This window comes from Pavona decussata, unplaced genomic scaffold (assembly GCF_977016875.1).
Source record: "Pavona decussata unplaced genomic scaffold, jaPavDecu1.1 SCAFFOLD_124, whole genome shotgun sequence".
NCBI classification, from domain to species: Eukaryota; Metazoa; Cnidaria; class Anthozoa; order Scleractinia; family Agariciidae; genus Pavona; species Pavona decussata.
This window is the reverse complement of record NW_028145538.1, coordinates 1559077-1579943: the sequence shown is the minus strand read 5'-3', so window position 1 is coordinate 1579943 and position 20867 is coordinate 1559077. Positions and strand designations below refer to the sequence as shown.

General features: G+C 38.1%; 2 protein-coding genes across 3 annotated transcripts in view; one reads left to right on the top strand and one right to left on the bottom strand.

The window, feature by feature from the left end:
- Positions 1-13578, bottom strand: part of LOC146469393 (uncharacterized) — a 53356-nt gene extending 39778 nt beyond the window's left edge. The window contains exons 1-10 of the mRNA XM_085123421.1: positions 13419-13578; positions 13191-13266; positions 8617-8670; positions 7045-7089; positions 6094-6138; positions 5610-5654; positions 4307-4351; positions 3049-3111; positions 815-868; positions 68-136 (exon numbers count right to left, since the gene is read on the bottom strand). Of these exons, the coding sequence (XP_084979547.1) occupies positions 68-136; positions 815-868; positions 3049-3111; positions 4307-4351; positions 5610-5654; positions 6094-6138; positions 7045-7089; positions 8617-8670; positions 13191-13266; positions 13419-13423 (501 nt within the window). The 5' untranslated portion in view covers positions 13424-13578. The remainder of the gene's footprint in view (positions 1-67; positions 137-814; positions 869-3048; positions 3112-4306; positions 4352-5609; positions 5655-6093; positions 6139-7044; positions 7090-8616; positions 8671-13190; positions 13267-13418) is intronic.
- Positions 6100-20867, top strand: part of LOC146469392 (uncharacterized) — an 85162-nt gene continuing 70394 nt past the window's right edge. Inside the window, exons 1-2 of one of the 2 annotated variants that reach the window (XM_085123420.1) lie at positions 6100-6155; positions 7421-7487. Coding sequence is in view for 1 of the 2 variants with exons in the window: in XM_085123419.1 (XP_084979545.1) it covers positions 16057-16067; positions 16204-16258 (66 nt within the window). In the remaining variant the exon portion in view is untranslated. Of the gene's footprint in view, positions 6156-7420; positions 7488-15906; positions 16068-16203; positions 16259-20867 lie in introns of those variants that run through there. The other variant, XM_085123419.1, reaches the window with a different exon arrangement.

The window sequence follows — 20867 nt, the reverse complement described above, 5'->3', positions numbered from 1 at the left end:
AAGGAGAACAGTGAGGAGAAAATCCATGTTCATATTGGGACTTCAGGAAGTGAATAATTCAACTGACCTTCGCTCCAACAGCATCAGCACCAGAGGATCCTTTTTCACCCTTAATTCCTACATTTCCTGGCAAGCCCTAAACAAAACAATGTCAACTTATCACCACATTATAGAGAATAATAATTATAATATTATAAGTTGGTCGGGTGGTCATAGCTGGATTCAATGAAATGACTGCGGAACCACATGGTTTTGTGTAGTGGACCTTAAGACATAACATAACATAACATAACATAACATAACATAACATAACATAACATAACATAACATAACATAACATAACATAACATAACATAACATAACATAACATAACATAACATAACATAACATAACATAACATTTTATTCAGGAGGCTACAACACAATACCAAAAAAAAAAACATCCTGAAAAGGGAAATCGTGAGGTTAACCCTTAAGAAGAGCAAAGCTTGATGACATACAGCCCTGATTATGTTACATTAACTACAAGGTATACTACTGGGCCCAGATGTTTGAAAGCTGATTAACACTAATCCATGATAAAAGTCAAACAAGGTTTTCATCTTGCTCCTAAAAAAAGGCTTTTAAAAGCCACTGACATGTAATTTTAAGCTAATGGTAAAGAAAAGTCCAAGTCAAAACTCAACGTCAAAAATAATTTTTTTGTGTTTTGTAATTCAAATCAAAGTTCTGTTAATCCAGAATTGGCTTAATTGTACTTTGAACAACTGGGCCCTTGTATTAACTAGTTACCTGAGTGTATAATTTATCCATACCTTCATTCCTTTGGGACCAGGGTTTCCAGGGTTTCCTACAAAACCTCTCTCACCCTGTAAAGTTATAAAACAATGAAAGAAATTGGTGAGAATTGCAAACTAAAACTAAATATCTTACCCTTTGTGGAATAAAACTTACGGCCTTTAAAATGGCACATTCAGGACCTATTGACTTATTTTATTATTCTTACTATAAAAAAGTTATTATTATTTGCCACACAAAGAAATTATGAACAAGACACAATAAAATTGTTATTTTAATAAATAAAGTAACAAAGAAAAAGTAGCAAGGAGACCAAAGAGAAACTAGAAAGCTTATGCATGATTCAGCCTCCTCAATTAAAACTAATTGACTACAAATAATTAAGTTCGTTACATGGCATAAGGACATTAAAAAGATAAATTAAAGTGATAAGCTACAAAATCATATGTTATTCGTAGTTTAATTTAATTCTTGAGGGCTTTCTTAAAAGAGCAAATTGAGGTAGACTTGATGATTGATATCACTGTTAAGGGAGTTATAAAATTTGGGTCCTTGGAAAAACACAGAAAATTACTTATTAATATTTGTGCGACAGTGAGGTAGCTATAAGGCATGAAAGTTCATCACTCAAACATTTTTTTGTCAAGATATGCTACATCAACCAAAAGTCATTTTCAAAAGAATTTGGGTATGCAGCAGAATCTTCGTAACAAGACAAACTGCTCTTTAAGGTTATTCCAAACCTTCATGCATATGGGTGTTCTTCAGAATACAAGAAAGCCATAGAGGCTTAATAAGCACTATCATTTATTCTGCATTTATGCGCATTCTATGCAGCTTAGATTTTGTAGCAGTTCTCCTCAGTAAGATTGTCTGAGCTTTCTGAATAATTTGGGTTCATGGCCCCTTTAACGTTGCGAAACATTTGTAATTTTGAATTATGTCAGTGTTTTCTCACATTGACAAACTTTGATCTACTTAGGAAATATTTCTACACATTAACCCTTTAGGAGCGGCTGCCTGTAAGAATTGAGAACTGCATTTCAGTGACCTCTTGGTCGAATTTCTGATATTTTGCCTGAAGATATCCTTGGATTAACTATTTTCGAAAATCAAATTTTTAGTTCCAAGGTATTTTATTTTTTGAGAAAATTGCCAGAGTTTGAAATGCGGCCTAGGTGCAGTCACGGGCCGATGAAAACCGCGAAAATTTAGGTCAAAGGACGAAGCCACGTTCACGGTGTAAAATAACCCAATGAACTTAAAACTTCACACAAACCTAGACCAACCATCTCACAAGAAAATTAATACAATAAACATTCCAAACTCCCTGGCTGCTTTCTAAAGCATGCAGATGTGTGCACACTGCTAAAAATGGCCTCGAAACTAATGCCTATTTTCATTAAAATAAAAGTGTTTCTGGTACGTAATTTTCTCTAAATTAAATCTCATATCTCAAAAGACGAAGAAAAGAACTTTATTTGTTCCAAGTTTCGAGCTCCGATTCAAACTCGTTCCAACTCAAGAAAGATCGAATATGCGTGTGATACTTGTGGCTCGCAATTCACGTCACAAATTATGAGATCATAAACCAATTCACAAACACTTGACATCTAGAGCCTGTGAATGTTTCCAAACATCACATATTGGGCCCTAAAACTAATCAGACTGACTGAAGACAGCCATTCAATGTTTTTCGATCCCACATTTCTTTCCTATTCTGCTCTAAAATAATATAGTTATTCCGGTCAATTAGCCCACGAAACATGTGCAACAAATTTGCATACCATTTCGATGTCGCAGGAAAAAGTAGTGCAAATCAAACTTTACAGCTCCCTTATCTTCTTAAATGAAGCAGTCGATCAGTAAAATGGAGAAAAACTTGTGGCTTTGGTCCTGCCGTGTTGTTTTGAGCGTTCGTTTTTAGCAGCGACGGCTCAAATCAATAAGCCAGTGTGACAAAACAACTGTCACTCGATATTCACTTTGTTGATGTGGGTAACGCGCTCTTAAGTCCTAACAGTGATCAGCATTAAATTTCTTCTTTTAATATCAATGCTTATTCAGCCCCTCAAGGTCATGAGAATTAAGGATAAGACCTTCAAAGAGGAATTTTCTTGACATTTTAATAACTTTTCCCTAGTACTTTATAAGAAACGTATGGGTATAAGATACGAGAATTTGTCCTTTGATATTAGGGGTTAAAGGATTAAGTACTGTGCATCTGGAGCTCAAACTTATGCTACCTTACCTTAGTTCCATTACAGCCAGGATCACCCATCATACCACGAGGCCCTTCATCACCATGTTCACCCTGTAAGTTAGGGGGGAGAATGGTTTGGGGTTGCTAAGTGTAACTCTCATAAACAATGGAAGACTCTAAGGTCCAAACTACACATATCCATTCCTCAAACATACCATTTTATTTAATAATCAAATGTAGTGCAATATATGTGCAAACAAAATTTTCCTAAATGTATGTCAATTTCTGCATTTTTTTCCATATTAATTTATTGTAAATGAATCCTGATTAGTCTTAGACTTGTCAAGGTGCCTTCAAGTGCCATGAAGAACTTTAAGAACGGTGCCTATTATTGTTACTGCGCATATGTTCTGCGCATCGCGAGATACTCGCGTTTCCTATGGGTGGTGCCTACTAATACAGGGATATTTTTGCGTGGTTTAAACCTATACAAAGAAAGCAGAACTTGCCAAATGCTTTTGGTATCTCAAAAAAAAAATGGGGGTAACCATGCATTTTTCAGAGATAATTAAGCTTCAATTTAGGAAAAATCCCATACATTGCTTTATATTTTGGCATTTTTTAGAGATATTAATGTTTAATTATCTCTTAAAAATGCGTGGTTACTCCCAATTTTCTTTTTGGATTCCAATAGCCCTTGCTAAGATCTGCTTTTCCTGCATAGTCATAAACCACACAAAAATACTTCGGTATTAGTAGGCACCATCCTTAAGAAACCACGATAGCAATGCCATCCAACTTAAAATGTCGCTTTGTGTTATTTGTACTTCTTCATGACTATTCCAATTTGTTCAACTTGTACCATGTGGCAGGTGGGTAAAGTGATAAAGTTGAGATAGAGAAAGAAAACTGTACCTTTATGTGCTCACATTCTCCACAAAACCTTGAATTTGGTCATTTCATGTTGTTGTTTGGCCGGTACAGCAAAGAAACGTGCCAAAATTTAAAATGCATGTGCAGGGCATTTGTTTTTGTCATTAAATCCTATTGTTTTGTGTTGTTCTCGCTGCCTGTGCCGTAGTACAGTACCATGCAAAAGTAAGTTGAAAGTCCCTCAAAGCTCGCACTTCAGGACTCGATCCTGGATCCTCGATACTCAAAGCTTTCAAGTATTGAGGCTTGAGTAAAGTGCATTGAGTATCGAGTCGATTGCATCTTCTTAAACTCTCTACTAACAATGTGCTTGTGGACATGTTTCATGGAGGTAATTTGACATTAATAAATTCCATAGCTTGGTCAAACTTACCGGATTCCCATTCGAACCAGGCATACCAGGTAGACCTATTCTCCCCTATAAATTGAACAATAAAGACACAGTTAGCTACATACATGGTTGTCTGGTCACCAAATCATTCATGTCCAGAGGCATATCAGTGTTCCAGATAAGAGAGGGGTCTCAGGTTAAAAGCCAGGCAAAGCTGGCTTCCTCACCTGACAAATAAATGGTTAACTTAAACAGGAAGTTCCAGTATAAAAGGGGCCTGGCCTAGCAATTCTCCCCTTTAGTTATCAACCATCAGAGCGGAAACAACTGAAAAACAATGCATGTGTATTTTTCTACAGCCTCTACCGGTAAAATTGGCTTAGTTATTGGCGTAAAATATGGCAAGCATGAGATTGCTATGCTCTCGAGGCCCTTCAAAGTATCAAAAGATTTCCCTCAGACTTCTGCCTACTTGGCCTGCTATAAGACTTTACCTGCCAACTCTCTCGGACTTATGCATTATGCATGAGTCTCCCGCCAGCTGAATGACATCGATCTCATGTATTGAGAACAATTTCTCATGCCTCACTCACAAATCTGGACAAGTTGTTCTTTAACACATGATTAATAACAAAAATTCAATTCAATTTCCCAAAAAAGGTGCTTGATGTTGACTTTGTGCCCTAGCTACATCACAACATACTAAAATTTTCATGTTTCAGTTTGCAATCCGCTCCAATCGGAAGTGTTCAAAAGTTGTCGCAACATCTTCGGACATTTTCGTCAATATTCAGAAGTCTTCCGAAAATCAAAGGAAATCTTCGGAACTGTCTGGGACGTTTTCGGAAATTCCGGTAATGACGAGACAAAAATCTCACGCATTTGACTCAGAAAAAATTGGCAGGTATATATAAGACCTACTTCAAAAGTTACAAAATCCTAGCTGTGAGTAGTACCAAATTAAAGGCAAAACTGCAAGAAAAAGCTTGAAGCAGAGAAGTAGAAGCTGATGTCTCAAGATCAATATAATTAAGTGACAAACCACTCAAACAGAAGTGTCTCTGATTATGCAATTTTGAAAAATTTGTAGATCCCAGCCTTGATCCCAGCCAATTTTATATTGATGTATGTATATAGCGACATAAGCACAATCTTTTGTTAAGTTACAGACAGGATCCTATGGTTTTAATCAATAGATAAATAAAGAAATTAAATTAGTTTTGAAATATCCATTCCATTCTTTATTTGCTATTTATAATAATGAAAACACAATCCAAAAAGTCTAGACAAAAAAGAAATAAGCTTTAAAATAATCTTAAGCTTACATGTACCGTAATCCACTTACCCTCGGTCCCTTTGCACCCACTGCACCAACTTCTCCCTTGTCTCCCTAAAAGACAAACTCCAGAGGTCATGATTTCATTTGAAAAAACCTTATTAAACGCCTGAAAGTTTGAAGAACAACTGATCAAGTGTACACGACCGCCATATTTAATTTATGCAAGAGCTTTGCAGCCAAGCCTTGATGGGAAAAAAAAAGCGGGAAAATGTGGCAGCCGCTTGGAAAAACATGGCGGCCTCCATGCAGGGCGGCAGATTTTGCGTTTCTCTCTTCTCCTTTTAAATTTAGTAGCTGGGATTTGTTTTTACTCCTCAAAGATATATTAAGATTAAGATATCACAGTCACTGATGACCTAAAAATGTGTTATAACAACGTTTTTTTCGTTGACAATTCAAAAAGACGGTAAAATAATTTCTGGCAGACAACTCAAGGTTTTTTGTCGTGTGTGACAGCTTCAGACTGTAGCTAAAACGGGTGTCATCCTACCTTATAACCTCTGGGTCCCATTGGTCCTTCAGGTCCTTGGAAGCCCTACAAAAACAACAAAGGTAATCAAGTTAGAAAACTTCTAAGCAAGATCACTTTGTAAACAACTTCTTAAAGATAGCTGGTCATAGACTTTTCGCCATTTAAGGATTAATTTTTGAAAATTTATCACCATCATTCATTTCTCCTAGTGGAGAATTAAGTTTCTATTTTGCAAATTAGCTCCTATAGTTTGGGAGTTTATGCCATTTGGAATTTTTTTGAGTCCTAAATGGCAGAAAAGTTAATTAAGTTGAGATACAATCACTGCACTCCTTTTCTATCCCCCCCCCCTTGTTCAAAGAGCAGATAACTCTATTCAGTGGATAAATGTACTCCAACCAATACATTTTATCCGCTGAATAGCAACTTATCCGCTGGATAATGTTTTATGCTCTTTGAACAACTTGGGCCTGGTATACAGTTAGTTGAACATGCACTGTATTTAAATTTGGTGCAAGTTTTCTTGGCCTATCCTTGGAAAGTGTAGCCTGCGTGAGCATACGCCTTTTCCGGCGGTTGAAACAAAAGCAGGAAAAGGTGTTTGCTCTAGCAGGCTATCCAAAATGTTACAAAGCTGGTTTTCAAATAATTTGAAAACCAGAACGAAGAAAAAAAAAAAGAAAACAATTATTGTTTTCTTTGATTGTGCATCTTTAACTTGTCAGTGCATATAGCCACTGAATGCACCCTGTGTACATGTATACCAGTAGGCTTTTTCAAACAGGGTACAATGTAACAAGGAAAAGTAAAATTTTGGCCTTCACATAGGTATATGCTGGTATATATTCATATAGGTATATAGGTTTAATTGCATTTCTGAGTAAGACAAGGTTAGAAAGCTTATTTATATCTGTGATTGAAAAACTAATTTTCAGCCTTGAAGCGAAGAAGTAAAAAACATATACTCACTGGTAAACCAGGTGGACCAGTCTGTCCTGTTCTGCCTCTGTCTCCCTGAAATCAGAATACAAACTGAAGTAAGTTTCTGGTATGATAAGTGAATGAACAAACTCACTTTCATTTCCTTGATTACATGTATGTTCCACTGGAAAATCTGCTACATTTTTCTGTTGGTTTACTGGTACCTTGAATTAAAATTAGTTTTTGTAATCGTTTATTCATCATCCTATAGCTGACAAAATTACAAACAAGCTTTCTGTCTTGATGATACCAACACTTTGCTCTCAAGGCAAATGCAGACAATTTTTTGGCAAGAAGCTGGAAAATTTTTTTAGTATAAAACATTAGGCCTTAACTTACTGTCTTTCTTCATTGTGGATTTCAGGCAGAAATTAAAAAGATGTCAATTATGAAATACTGTAGTCCTGAAGCCAGCATGGTTAAAGAAAAGGGTAAGGAATTTATGTCATACTATACTTTTCTTAAGTTATAGTCCAGAAGCAGGCTTTCCTAGGTTTGGGAGGGAGGGGGCAGCTTTGTTAATGATCCCAAGGACCTTCCCTTTTCATTGGTTAACTATGGGGTACTTTTGAGGGAAGGAGACCTACCCACAAAGATTATCCTCTAGTGCCACAATTCCTTGTCCAATGTCCAATCAAAGAGTCATGCCTTAGTAGGGATGTACAGTAAAAGGCTTTTCCTAACTAGTGAAAAATCTGTTTATTCATGACAGACTAAATTTCTGTTACCATCAACGCTTTGCAATTGCGGATGGTTTGTCGTAACTTTACAAATTTTGTTCAAGACAGGTTGATCTTCAAAGGCACCGCCGGCAATTTTTGCTGCAGTAAAAACTGGACAAAATCAATAAAATAAACAAAATTGTGTTTTTTTTGTCAATCATTTTTCATAAAGACTTTATTACTGCTTCCACTGTTGAGAGATTGGACAGGCTGTAAAGTGCCAATAGCTTCGAGTGCGGATACAAACTTTGAATACAAAAATTGTCTCGACCAAATATTTTGTGCTGAGTTTTACAAGGCAATTCCTGTTGTGTGCTAGTGCGGAAAGGACCTAAGAACCGGCTACCAACAAAGAACCGCCTACCGGCAAATTTCACTGTCTAAAAGAGATCTTATCACTGGCTGAAATCTCAACGGAACTCAAATGCTTGAGGCTAATTTTAAAGGTACCCAGTCCAATAGAGCTGGCTGGGTTTATTTAAATCCTGCTGATGTTTTTCTTTACCTACATCCCTGCCTTAGGAATAATAAGGTGCTAGAAGGGGTAGGAGTTCAGGACCTCTGTTCTCAGGGAGGTAATATAAACAGGATTTTGCATACAGCAATTTTATATCCACTTGTTTTTTTTCCCAAGTTACTGAAGTTGGAAAATATTTGACAATAAAACAAAAAATAGCGTAATATCAATTCTTTTTCCAAACTACTGCTGGCAACAACAAGATAAAGAACTCTCATGCATGATCTCATTTGACACCAGTGTCTTGTTGCTCTTTCTTTTTTCCAACATAATTATCGCTATGAGTAACACTCACTGAAAGCAACTAAATGATACACCTACCCGTTCCCCTTTAGGTCCTATACATTTTGGAATACAAGATTGGCAACCCTGACACTGTTGAAACACAAAAAGAAAACCACAGTTAGTGTAATGTCAGCCTTGGTTTGTTATATGCTGCATGTGTTTAACGTGTGTTTTCAGCCGCTAACATGACTGCATGAGTTCTGTGTTGCCACTTGAGTTCTAATCCAGTGCAGCGTGCTTCTCAAAAGTTCGCAGTCATAACTGAAATGGTTCTATGCAGCTATAATTATCCTAGATGATAATTTTTTGGACGAAGTATATTTGCTGACATGTACATTGGGAGAAGAACTCCAGGGTAGATGCTGTGTTCATTTGCATATTTGCATAGGAAATCAGTGCATGGGCTTTTGTAAAGGCCAAAACAATACGGTCTTAACAACATGTATGGCAAGTTGATAGGGGAGGGGGGAGTGGAGGCATTCCCCCTTGAGTTGTGTTCTGGGGCTGTCACAATGGAATCACCAATCAAAAGGAGACTGTTAAGTGTATTTTCCCTTGGCATCATTTATTATGGAATATTAGTGGGTTCTAACATTCCTGTTCATTATGCTGTGCAATTCAAGGTGCGGGATTCCAACTTTTTAGCCTGGGTAATATTAAGTAGTGTTTTCCTGTGCTACTGTTTATTTTGCTGTCAAGGCGGTCCTAACTTTTGAGTCTGTGAATTGAATCGAAAAGTGTGACCATTTAAGTGAAAGCTATAAAAGCATTTTACTTTCCTATGGTATAGTCTATTGTGCTGTACAAGGTGGTTCTAACTTTGGAGTCTGTGGATGAAATTCGAATGTGTGACAATTCAAATGAAAGCTACTGAGAAGTATTTTCCCATTGGTACTATTTATTGTGGAGTGCAAGGTAGTTCCTAACTTTTAAATCTGTGGCTAAATTTCTCAAGTGTGATCATTCAAATGAAAGTTACTAGGTAGCACTTTCTTGTGGCAGTCTGTTCTGTACCGTACAATGTGGTTCAATTCTGTCAGTCTGGATGAAATCCTTAGGTGCGACCATAGGTCTTATCACGGTTTTCGACGCCATTTTGACGGGTAGGCAAACAGGCTTGAAATAACAGTGTTTGTATGGAAATCCGATGTCAAATAATTTTTCTAAACATCGCTTCTAAAAAATTCATGAATTGGAAACTTTTGGCACTAGGAAAAGGATTTTAAGAACAAAATTGGAGGGATGTAGCTGTGACAGAAAGCGTCCAGTCGTGTTTTGAACTTTCCATACATTTGTCTGTATAGCGAACCAGCCGTGAACTGCTACTAAAAATAATTCGCGGGAAAAAATACAGGAAAATGTATGGAAAGTTCAAAACACGACTGGACGCTTTCTGGCACAGCTACATCCCTCCAATTTTGTTCTTAAAATCCTTTTCCTAGTGCCAAAAGTTTCCAATTCATGAATTTTTCAGAAGCGACGTTTTATGAAAATTATTTGACATCGGATTTCCATACAAACACTGTTATTTCAAGCCTGTTTGCCTACCCGTCAAAATGGCGTCGAAAACCGTGATAAGACCTATTTAAATTAAAACTAGTGAGCCGCGGCGGTTTCCAGCGGTGCTGTTCAAGGGGGTTCTAACTTTTTGAGTCTGTGGATGAAATCCTAAAGTGCGACCATTCATTTGAAAGGCGATACAAGCTGTGGGGCTGTTTCTGAATAGAATACTTCTTAGCGGCTCTTTCCCGAGGTACTGTTTGATACTTTAACTGCTCTCCTAACATTTGATTTCCATGAACCAACACAAGAAGTTATGTTTGATCGAGCGTTCGATAGGGTTCGAATTTATGGTACGTCGAGCGCCCACGTGCATTGCGATGGCAAAAAGCGTGTTTGAACTGTTTCAGCTACTATACTACGTGATGCACCCACACAATAAGGAAGCTGTGTATTTTGAGTGATTTAACATACTAAATTTAATTGTGTTCGACTCGGGATTAAGTAAAAACCAATTGAACACTCGCAGAACAAACACTTTTTTTGCTTCAATGTGTTTGATTGCTGAACTCAAATATTTGGTGGAGGCGGAGGTAAACAATTAATTTCGAATGCGGAAAACAAGTGTTTCCTAGATTCGTGATTTCCCCGCTCTGTCCCTAGTTTTAATCAAATTTTGTTTCCAAATTGATTTACTCTTTAAGCCTTAAACTTTGATTAAGGGAGAAAAGTCATTTAAAGCGCATTAAACCACTTAACTGAAAAAAAATGGTAACCCTAGGCTAATATGCTCAAAGAGCCCCACGGAGAAACGGGTGAACGGAGATACACACACCACAAAAAGAGCTGAAAAAAGAGCTTTATATTAAAGTCGCGTGTTAATGATCGTTTTAACATATCTGCCCCTAATGACAGACAAGATCTAGAACTTTAACGGGAAATTACTCTCAGCGCAGGGACCTCGCCTTTTATGTTTGCGGTTTGACTCAATGCCCAAAGAACACAGAAACGTGCAACGCTGGGGCTTGTAGTCACGATCGGATAGCATTTGTAAACATCCTTCAGCTTTTAGTAAAAGCAAGAGGAAATCCTGACATTTTTCCGAAAATGTTGAAAAAACAACCACCACAGGAACGCTCTGCTCAGTAGCTTTCATTTGAATGATCATAATTTGGGGTATGCTTTCTACGCACGAGAAAGCCTCGAGAGGCAAAACGGATTTTCATGACTTTTGAAACTGGGAGTCAACCGGTCAATTAATTAGCGAGCGGAAGATAGCGATTGAAGGCTTTAGGATAGTCCGATTTTGTTAGGCTCATTTCGGGAGAGGAAAAATTAATTTAGATAGTTCACGCGATTCATGTAAATTTGTTACAAATGGCGTAGCACCATATCCTTTCCGCTTCATTTAGGTTACTAGCTCTCTATTAGGGTATCAACGATTTCGAGCAAAGAAAAGGACCGACGGGAGAGTTCTCCCACAATCGCTCCAGACTGGCCGGAAATGAATCAAAATAAAGGTCGATTCGGCGGGACGATTTGGAAGACAATGACAAACAGATGATATTTATACTTCGGAAAATAATTTTTGATTTAATTCTCGAAGTACCGAGTCACGACGAAATGTTTGCAAGAAGCATAAGATTGCCAAGATTTTGCGTTAAGCCCAACAAAAATAACTCATCCCTTCTTAAAACCAAACCGCAAACGGTACGCAAATTATTCAGGGCTGTTCCCGCGAATACCCGCGAAGCTTAAATAAATGATCTTCAGGGGTTCTAATGTTACACAACGATCAATTCACATCCAGGTCTGCCGCTGTCGCCTCGCTTGTTTTTGTTTGGTTAGAAGAAACCGGGGTTTTTCCTGTGTCTGTAAGGAAAACTGTCGTGCTGTTGATGGCAGTTTCAAGAGAGATTATTTCTTATCGCCACGTTATTACAAGCATATATTCCCGACTGCAGAGCAGTTTAAACACGTTTGTCACGGATTATTTTCTGTCGCATGTCTTTCGTCGGTTTTAAACCGCACATGTTCACGCTCACGCGAGTCGTGCGTGTCAACTCGCGCGGAAGCCTCTCACTTTTTCCTGGCTTCGCGCAAGATGCGCGAGATACTTCCTCGAAAGTCAACTAGCCTGGTCTACTAGAAAGTTACCAACACAAAACGACTGCACGAGATGAAAGACCACGAAAACTGTAATAGAAACAACATATTTTCTTTGCTAGTTTTTTAATCGTGAAGAATCTAAAGGGAAACCTTTTGTGTTTCCTTTTTAAGTGGCCAAATGCCCTTTCACTGTTTCACCGCCATAAGTTAAAAGCACGTGGCTGTACGAAGTTTCAACAACAACAACTTCAGCAGTTTGTTAGGGTAGTCCCATATACATGGTATTACCTATCTAAAATTATTAAAGTTCATAGCATCATTTTTGGAATAACATATTTTGTCTACAGTCCATGCGTTCGTAAATATACGAAGCAGCTTATCTACAAATAAAAGGCCGGGATAGAAAGCTACCGAGTAGCACTTCCTGTGGTGATAATAATTTTTTTAAAAAAAGGCATCCAAAATATAATTTGGGACTTTGCTTTGCCAATTTTGTAAATTTTAAATACTCAGAGTGCCAGTTAACGTTGTGTTCCCCAAACCACGCGCGACTCGAGCGAGACGGGGAGAGTTCCTCGTGTAATGTAACAATGGATTGAATGAAACGGACATCAGTCTTCAAGGAACAAATGTTTCTGGGACGGGTTTACCCTGTGGCGACGATACCCTCAACTGTTACAAAATTTGAGCTGTTTCCAAACGAATAGTTATTCTTTATTGCCAAAACCCCAGCTTGGATCTGTTCGGTACAGACCATCCGCTCGTTTTCTGCGTTCTTGTTGAATTCAGTGATAATGTTTCGGGTACGTGTTTCTAAATTGGAGCAGAAATTAACAGGCGAGTCTTATATAGAAAGTGGCCCTCATTTCAGAGCTTGTGAATTAAATCCTGTACTGTCACCGAGCGAAGGTTTTCGGTGGTGCGGTTTGTTTCCCATATTTTGCAAAGTGAGTTGAATTTCGGATGTTTTTGCTGAAAGAAGGATGAAACAAAGGACTTACCGTGGCGTCCACGACAGGAGAATGCACTAATGTCCAGCCACAAACGACGAAAAGAGCGATAAAGCGCACTGAAAACCTGCAAACAACAACAAACCGCGTCAAAACATGAGTGGCGGAGACGCGCGCGGCTCTCGCTAACATGGGATCTTCTCTGACAAACTCAGGAAAACGCCAAAAACAACGTGGCTTCAATCGATCGCAGTTGCAGATGCCGTAACCATAACATACCGCATAGTTGATAAATATATCCGTGAATTGTTGGGCCCCTATCTGCTCATGCTAAGTCAACGAGACTTTTTCGAGAGTGTGAAGAGAGCAATACTTGCACGGTGATCAACGAATGCGGCTGGCCGAGCAGACCAAGATGCCAAGATTGAGAAAGCGGCTTTTGTTTCACGTGTCATAGGTGATAGAGTTTCATGTTTTATTGACAGATCGCGGAATTCCCAAGGTGGCAGAGAAGTGAAATGGGGAGGGTTCTTGTTTCACTTATCAGGAACAATACTTTACTGTCCGGGACTGTCAATGCAAAATGAGACTGTAACGCTAATCTAATAATTCATCGGAAATTTCCGGAGAGTCTTATTAGGGCGGGTTCAATGGTGGCAAATGCTTGATAGTCTTTTAAAAATAATTTCAGGTCATGGTTTGTGAGTTTTTTTTTTTTTTTTTTTTTTTGAACATTTTCAAGAAGTTTCTATTCTGGGGCGGTAACGGACCGGGGGTGGCCTCATTTGATTTGAAGCATCATTTTTCCAGCAAAACAAAAGCCACAACCGAAATGTATTCTTCAGTTCTAGCTAGTTCACGGCAGACTTGGTGCAGCAAAACGTGGCGTTTTGTTTGAAATACGAAGGATCGTGGATTATTGACGAGCTGCCCGTGTTTTTAAATTGCGGGAAGGTTGTTGCCTTTTACCGAGAAAATATGGCGGCAACCGGAAAGGGCCCTCCAAGGATCTTAACCGCAAATGTTTGTCATTCCAGATCGATCGGTGATCTTATTCCAAGGAGCTGCCAGACACAGGATAAACAGACCGCGCCCATGGAATAATTTATAAGCGGCGAATTATCGCTGAGCTGTAATATTTTCTGCAGATTTTAGGTGATTGAGATTGGAGTCACTATTACGCCTTGCATCTTGACCCGTTCGCGCGCCGGCGTCCTCAAGCTTGACGGGCCGAGAAAAAACAGCCGAACGGAAGACCTCCCGAGGCAGCTTTGTTTGAGATGATGACAAACTGTTTTATAGTGTACAAGGATTTTTTTTTTTTTTTAAGGGTGGGTTCGAAAAGTCAAAGGTGTCTCGTGATATTTGTGAAAAACGTTTTTTATCGCAGCTCACGCTTGACTTTGCGCACGCAGCAGTTGCTTAAAAAATGTCACAGGAGATCAGCAAAGCTTTGTTTATTTGACGTAACCAAACTTCGACGTTCTTTTTTACGAGCTGAAACCGGCACCCTTACAAAATTGAAGAGAAAACATTAAAAAAAAATGAGAGCTGTTTACCTTTACACTGGATCGCCCTTTTCCTGCACGTTCTAGCGTTAAATCACTTCGACTCTTTACATTTCAAAACAACTGTGATGATTCGCGCTTGTTTTCCGAACGGGCAACTTTTCTTTTTTTCTGTGTGTGGTCTGGAAGAAAAACCGTTTCCAACTCTGAACTTACAAATTGTTTACGGAACTGTACTTTGTTTTCTTTACACCTCCATTCTTGCAAATTAGTTGTCTGTGAATTTGCCAAAACTTTCCGGTTTAAACTCATAGAAGTCGAGCTCAAAACTGCGATGATTTAAGTTAAATTAATCTCAAAACAGTGCTGCAGCGCTAACACATGACCTCGTATAGTCCTCAAAAATGATTACAAAAAATCGCAGATGACACGCGCGATAAGATACAGCCACAAGATAATTAAATCCCTTTGATTACTGAGGCGTGGAAATATCCTGTCTTTCCGACTTTATTTTTTCTCGGATGCGATTTTCGTCAATCCGTTATTCTTGAAACGCGCGCGCGACAACAAGGCTTCTTTCATCAGAGCGTTTTAGCACAGACTAGACAAGAACGACCTCGAACAGACGGAGTTCTATTCGCTGAGAACCCGTAGCAAAATGCCTTCTCGATAACTGGCCGGATGTGAGAGCAGTTTTAGTAGCTTCCAAGTCGGAAATAATACGTTCTCTATCTTTTCGGACAGTGGATTAAATGAATTGAAAGCCATTGATCAGCAGTGGTTTCATTAACATTTAAATAATCCAAAGTACGATTGTCCAATTAAAACTATCGAGTATTTATACTTCAACAAAACAGGCGATCCTGACTTTGGATCATGATGGTTACAATAAAATCCTAAAGTGTGACCATTCAAATGAAAGCAATTGAGCAGTACAATCCAGAGGTGCTGTATGTGTTTGCTTGTTTGTTCGTTTGTTTATGCGCGGCTCTTTGAAATTTTTCCAAGTAGAAACTTAAACAAACTTGTCAGATTTTTAACTTTGGTATCTGTAAAGTAAACATGCTTGCCGCGAAACGGTGGAAAGGTTTGGCGCCAAGGAGTGCTAAAATATGCGTGTTATTGAGGTGTGAGCTCATTCAATCCTGAATTGCGATATTTCCTCTTCATCACTCCCCGCCTTCACAGACCATCCCCCAAAAATGTGAGGTCACAAACAGGCCTGACAAGTGTCACAGGATCCGATTGCAATACAATCGCTTTTTCTCACTTCCTTTGAATTGGTACTGGCTTCGGATAACAAGCCCTTGTACGTCCGAGGTCGATCAGCCGCGTAGCGTTTCGCTGGTACTGCGCTTGGAATCTGCATGCTTAGCCTCTTGTTGCAGCCTATTTGATATTTGTTCGCCATGAGGTTAAGGTAGGTTTTGTCAAACGTTTCATACGCTTCGTAAATTTCTCCAATCGGCTTGTTCTTCTATGGATGAATATTCTCTTCACCCGGTTTTCCCAGCGCATCGTCTCACGCTCTAATTCTCGTTGTTTTTCTCTCGCAGGACGGCCTCTTTATTCGTCCTCTTTTTTCTAGTCTGCAGAATAACGAACTCACAGGTGAGAACTGCTTTTAAACTAACTTTTCATACGCTGTTCACCATTTTAAAGACTCCAAATTGTTCGTAATTCTTCAACGTGAGTGTAACGAAACAAAGCCGAGAACCTCCGCGTGTAGCGTTTCTCGCACTCGCGTGTTAGTAAACGTGGACGACGCGAAGTTTGCGAGTGCCTCTCGCGTCCGAGAGTTTTAACATCTCGCGTTGATTCTGAGCTTTATTAGTGTTATTCGAATAAACAAAACGTTAGATTTGTTGGGGCGATTTTTCAGAATACCCGGCCGGATCTCAATTACATTTTGTCCAAACACTTTCTAGAACAAAGCATGTAGCTAGGAGAACCACTCATTCTTCAGTGAAATGAAACAAGTGGCTGAGTATTACGATTTTTCTGCAGTTGTCAACTCTGTTGATAAACCAAATATTCATATGATACAGTCCAAGTTAGCTGATATATTTTTGTCCTTTCAAACAGTTCCTTTTCTCATGTAGAAATTCAGGTTTGTAGATCTGGATTTTTTATTTAAAGTTTTATTTAAAGGACTTGTGATGTGAATGGGTTCAAAAATTGTGGTCGTGAGCTCAGCTGTGCGAAGCACATTGTTTCATTCTTCTTGTGATATTTCTCTGACATGTATGAACAATTTGCCTAACCACAATGGAAGGAGTTTCAACAGAATGCTGAAAGCACGATTTGTACAAGTCTTAAAATAACTGTCTGGTGTCTGCCATTAACAACTGAATGTTATTAGGATCTGAAGAATCATTTTTTTGACTCAAACAGTATAGAGAAGTATTTAAAGTGCTTAGAGATGGGGCTTGGACTTTACCTAACTGCCACATTCTTCATTTCTGTTCCACACAATTTCTGCAAAAATCCCTGCTGTTAGTTCAATGTATCGTAACTGCAGTGCACTTTTTTAGTACATTCTAAAGAAACAAGGGGGACATGTATCACATTAATCTAACACACTGTTTTAAATCTTATTTTTCTTTTGGTTTGAATTGCCACACATTATATTAGGTTCTAATCCACATGGGACAAAAGTTGACAGCACAACAGGAACTAAATCTGGGTTAAAGTCCTCCATTTCAGAACCACTTGGAAATGTCTTTCAATGCTTTTGTTTGTGAAATGACCCACTAGTTATAGAGTGCATCCTCAACCTGAAGATTAGTCTGACACTAACAATTGCCCAACTTGCACATCAGTTGATGTTGGCCAGGAGTAAAACAATTTTAAAAAATAATCGCCCTTTATAAGTTATTGTATTCACTTGCTAGTTACACACAACAACACTTTATTAAAACAGACAGTTACAAGCTGGTTATATACCTACCCGCAAATAGCTGAAGCTAGTCGAGGCGGGTAGGTATGTCTATACTAACCTAAATAGAAATAAATTAGGTGTTTACAAATTGATTAAAATAAAAGTTAAATAAGTAGTAAACAAACAAGTGACGCAAGGATTCATGATCACTAGCTGATAGAAATTAAAGGATTGTGACAAATTTTCATTATTTCAAGAATTGAAGAAGTAATGATTGATTTTAGGGAATAAAAGAATGGTTTCAACAAATTTTGATAATGTTAAACTAGAATAGTTGACAGTGTATAGACTGCGCCTTGAGGCTTGCATGGCACTCCACTAGGGATCCAAATGCATGAAACAATCACATTGACATCTTAACATAATTCTTTTTCATATTTGCATATAATTAAAGAGCCATATTTATATTTTCAGCACCACAATATTTTATTCCATCATGGTGATGAAAATCAAAGATTTCCAATCAAACATTGAGCAATTTTACACATTTGGTTTTAAACATATTTTTAGACTGTGTCAAAATTTTCAGTCTAAATCAGAGTTTTATCAGGAACATACCTGACTGCAATTTCAGTATTTGTTAACTATCAACACTTGTTTAGGTTCATGTCGCTTCAGTTTACAGACATTTAACAGAGTTTGTAACTTCTGGCCCTAAAGTAATATTGCCTGCAAGCTACAAAACAATGCTGCAAGGGGAAGAAAGATGAAGATCTTTGTTCTAGCTTAGCATACAATAAGTATGTATATTTAATTACACATTGACCTTAATGAAGTTCTGCTCGAAATTAAAGTGAACCTTTTTTTCACATCTACAGCATTATATTCATGTTTTGTTATTGTTTTTTTTTTTTTATTTCTTTTTTAAATTTTTGTTAATTCACTTCTTACTTATGAACTAGTGGATCTAAAATGTCGGTAAACACATGCACCACTGGGATCGAAGTTTTATAAAGTGGAACTTATCCAATTGAAGGTCCAAATTAATTAATATTTAAGCATTTTACCATCCCAGAATGTTGGCTATTGCTGGCATTTTACTTCAAAGGGACCCTGTTGTGCATGTCTGCTGTCTGGATTTCAAAAGGTGGGGCAATAAGCATGTGCCAGCAGAATTTCAGCTGGTAACATATATTTATAGACCTTTTTCATAAATGGCAGCAGATAAATTTTTCTGTTATTTTCGTGGAAATTAGCCTTACTAGCCTCGCTAGCATGGGCAAAATTTTAATAGAATTTTTACTCTAAAACGAGGTTAGTAAGGCTAACTAACATATTTTGAAAAAAATAATACATAGGCCGCCATTTATGAAAAAGGTCTTTAAAGACGATATATGGAAGAACAACAAAATGTACTGACCAATAATTATTGCAGATGGCTTATGCTATAGTGGAAAAGGCATTCTTATCCTGTCTTTCTGAATTGCCGGTTTTCACTGTCACGCCATTGCCGTGTGTGTGAAAAAAAAAATTGAAACCATTCCATGAATGAAGTCAAGAAATTGACATGTTATAGATGATAAGCAAATAAGAAACCTGTCCAAGTGTCAGATCTGTGCGGTATTCCGTACTCCAGTTATTTGACAAAATGTTTCACACAAATTTATAGAGCTTAGTATGGAGACTCCATGTTGGTGTCCCTCTGAGGGACACAAACATGGTGGCAGGAAATAGGAAAAAACATCTGGAGTTCACTTTTGCCAGAAAAGAGGTTTGTTTTCCCTTGCGAATTTTCGAATGTGAAGATGAATATTTCTCCTCAAACTTAAATTGTTTAGAATGCTGAAAATCACCCGAAGAGGCGTTTTAAAGATCGGAACAGCTCTGTCACGGCCGTCCTCTTGATGTCACGCACGATGAAAACTCGGAAATTGAAACTGTTCTTTTTTCAAAAGGAAGTACGACATCGAGTTAAGAAATTTTGAAAAGACATATTTTTAGGTAATCTTTCCTTTAATGAAGGCAAAAATTATGTAGGCCTCCCGGTTTTGAATTCTAGAATTTGGTGATGTCACGTGAAAACCAAGAATACAGTGAAAATTGGATTGAGTGGACACCCTTTATTAGACTTGTATTAAATGGGCAAAGTCCCAAAATTTTGTTCCAATGCATACTGTAAAACGTCCCTGTTTAAGTGGAGACCTGGTCATTTCTATATTACCATTAAAGCCTGTACTAAACAGACACTTTCAGAAAAGCTGGAGACGATCTTTATTTTGCCATAATTTTTTTCCCTGACACACAAAATTACGCTGACAAAAGCATACCTTTTAAAAGGCTGCCCAAAAGTTTGTTAATTGCATCTGCCATTAATCCAACTTTTTCTGGTGAATTCCATATCTCTGAACCTGTCAGTAGAGCCAAGATGTGGGTTACTTTACCAGGGAAAAACTGAACATTTACTGACAGAGAACAAACTGTCTTTCACTCACCACAGTAATTTACAATCTATGGCATCACAGAAAAGTGTATGTTATGTAATGTTTAAAACACAAGTAGCAGTGTTTTATCGGGATTTGAAACCACGAGGCGCAGCCTAGTGGTTTTAGACCTGATAAAACATGTGCTACGAGTTTTTTGAACAGCTTCCAAAACATTCCTGGAAAAGCGTGTGTCAAGAGAGTCCATAACAATGATGCTTTTGTGATCATTGGAAATTAGCATACCAGAAAAACATTAAACACCGCATACTGTTAATAAGGAGGAGGTTTTATCGGGTTTTAAAACCACTGCACGTGATGTTTTATCGACCACTTGATAGGTCAATGGGCTTGTGAATCATTAATGAGTTGTGAAGAAGACCGTAATCTGAAGCATGATCTAATGACAGATTGGAACTTAAAAGCTGAAATTATAATAAATTATAAATCTGCGACTCCAATCAACTGTAAGACTGCAGGCTGTCTTACATGCAAAGAAACTACTAACAGTCACCCTGTGAGGACTGCAGGGCAGCTGGGCATGTGACTATTTGTGTTGAACTAGCTTTTGGTTGATCTTGTGAACTTTGTAGCATGCATCTATCTATTAATAACAATTTTTGTACATAAGATCAGTTTGTGTCTTTGAAAAAACAAACAGACAGAATTTCAACCAAATCAGTGTTCATGCATATGGTGGCATTTGACATTAAACATTGCTCATTTTATGTTGGAGGAGCTGTCAGTAGCTAGAGCGCTCCCACTGGTGTCTACTTACCGTAATACACTGGCACCAATTGAAGGGGTGCGTGGAATAAGGCCCTAAGTGACTTTTGATGTAAGGTCAAATTCTCCTTTT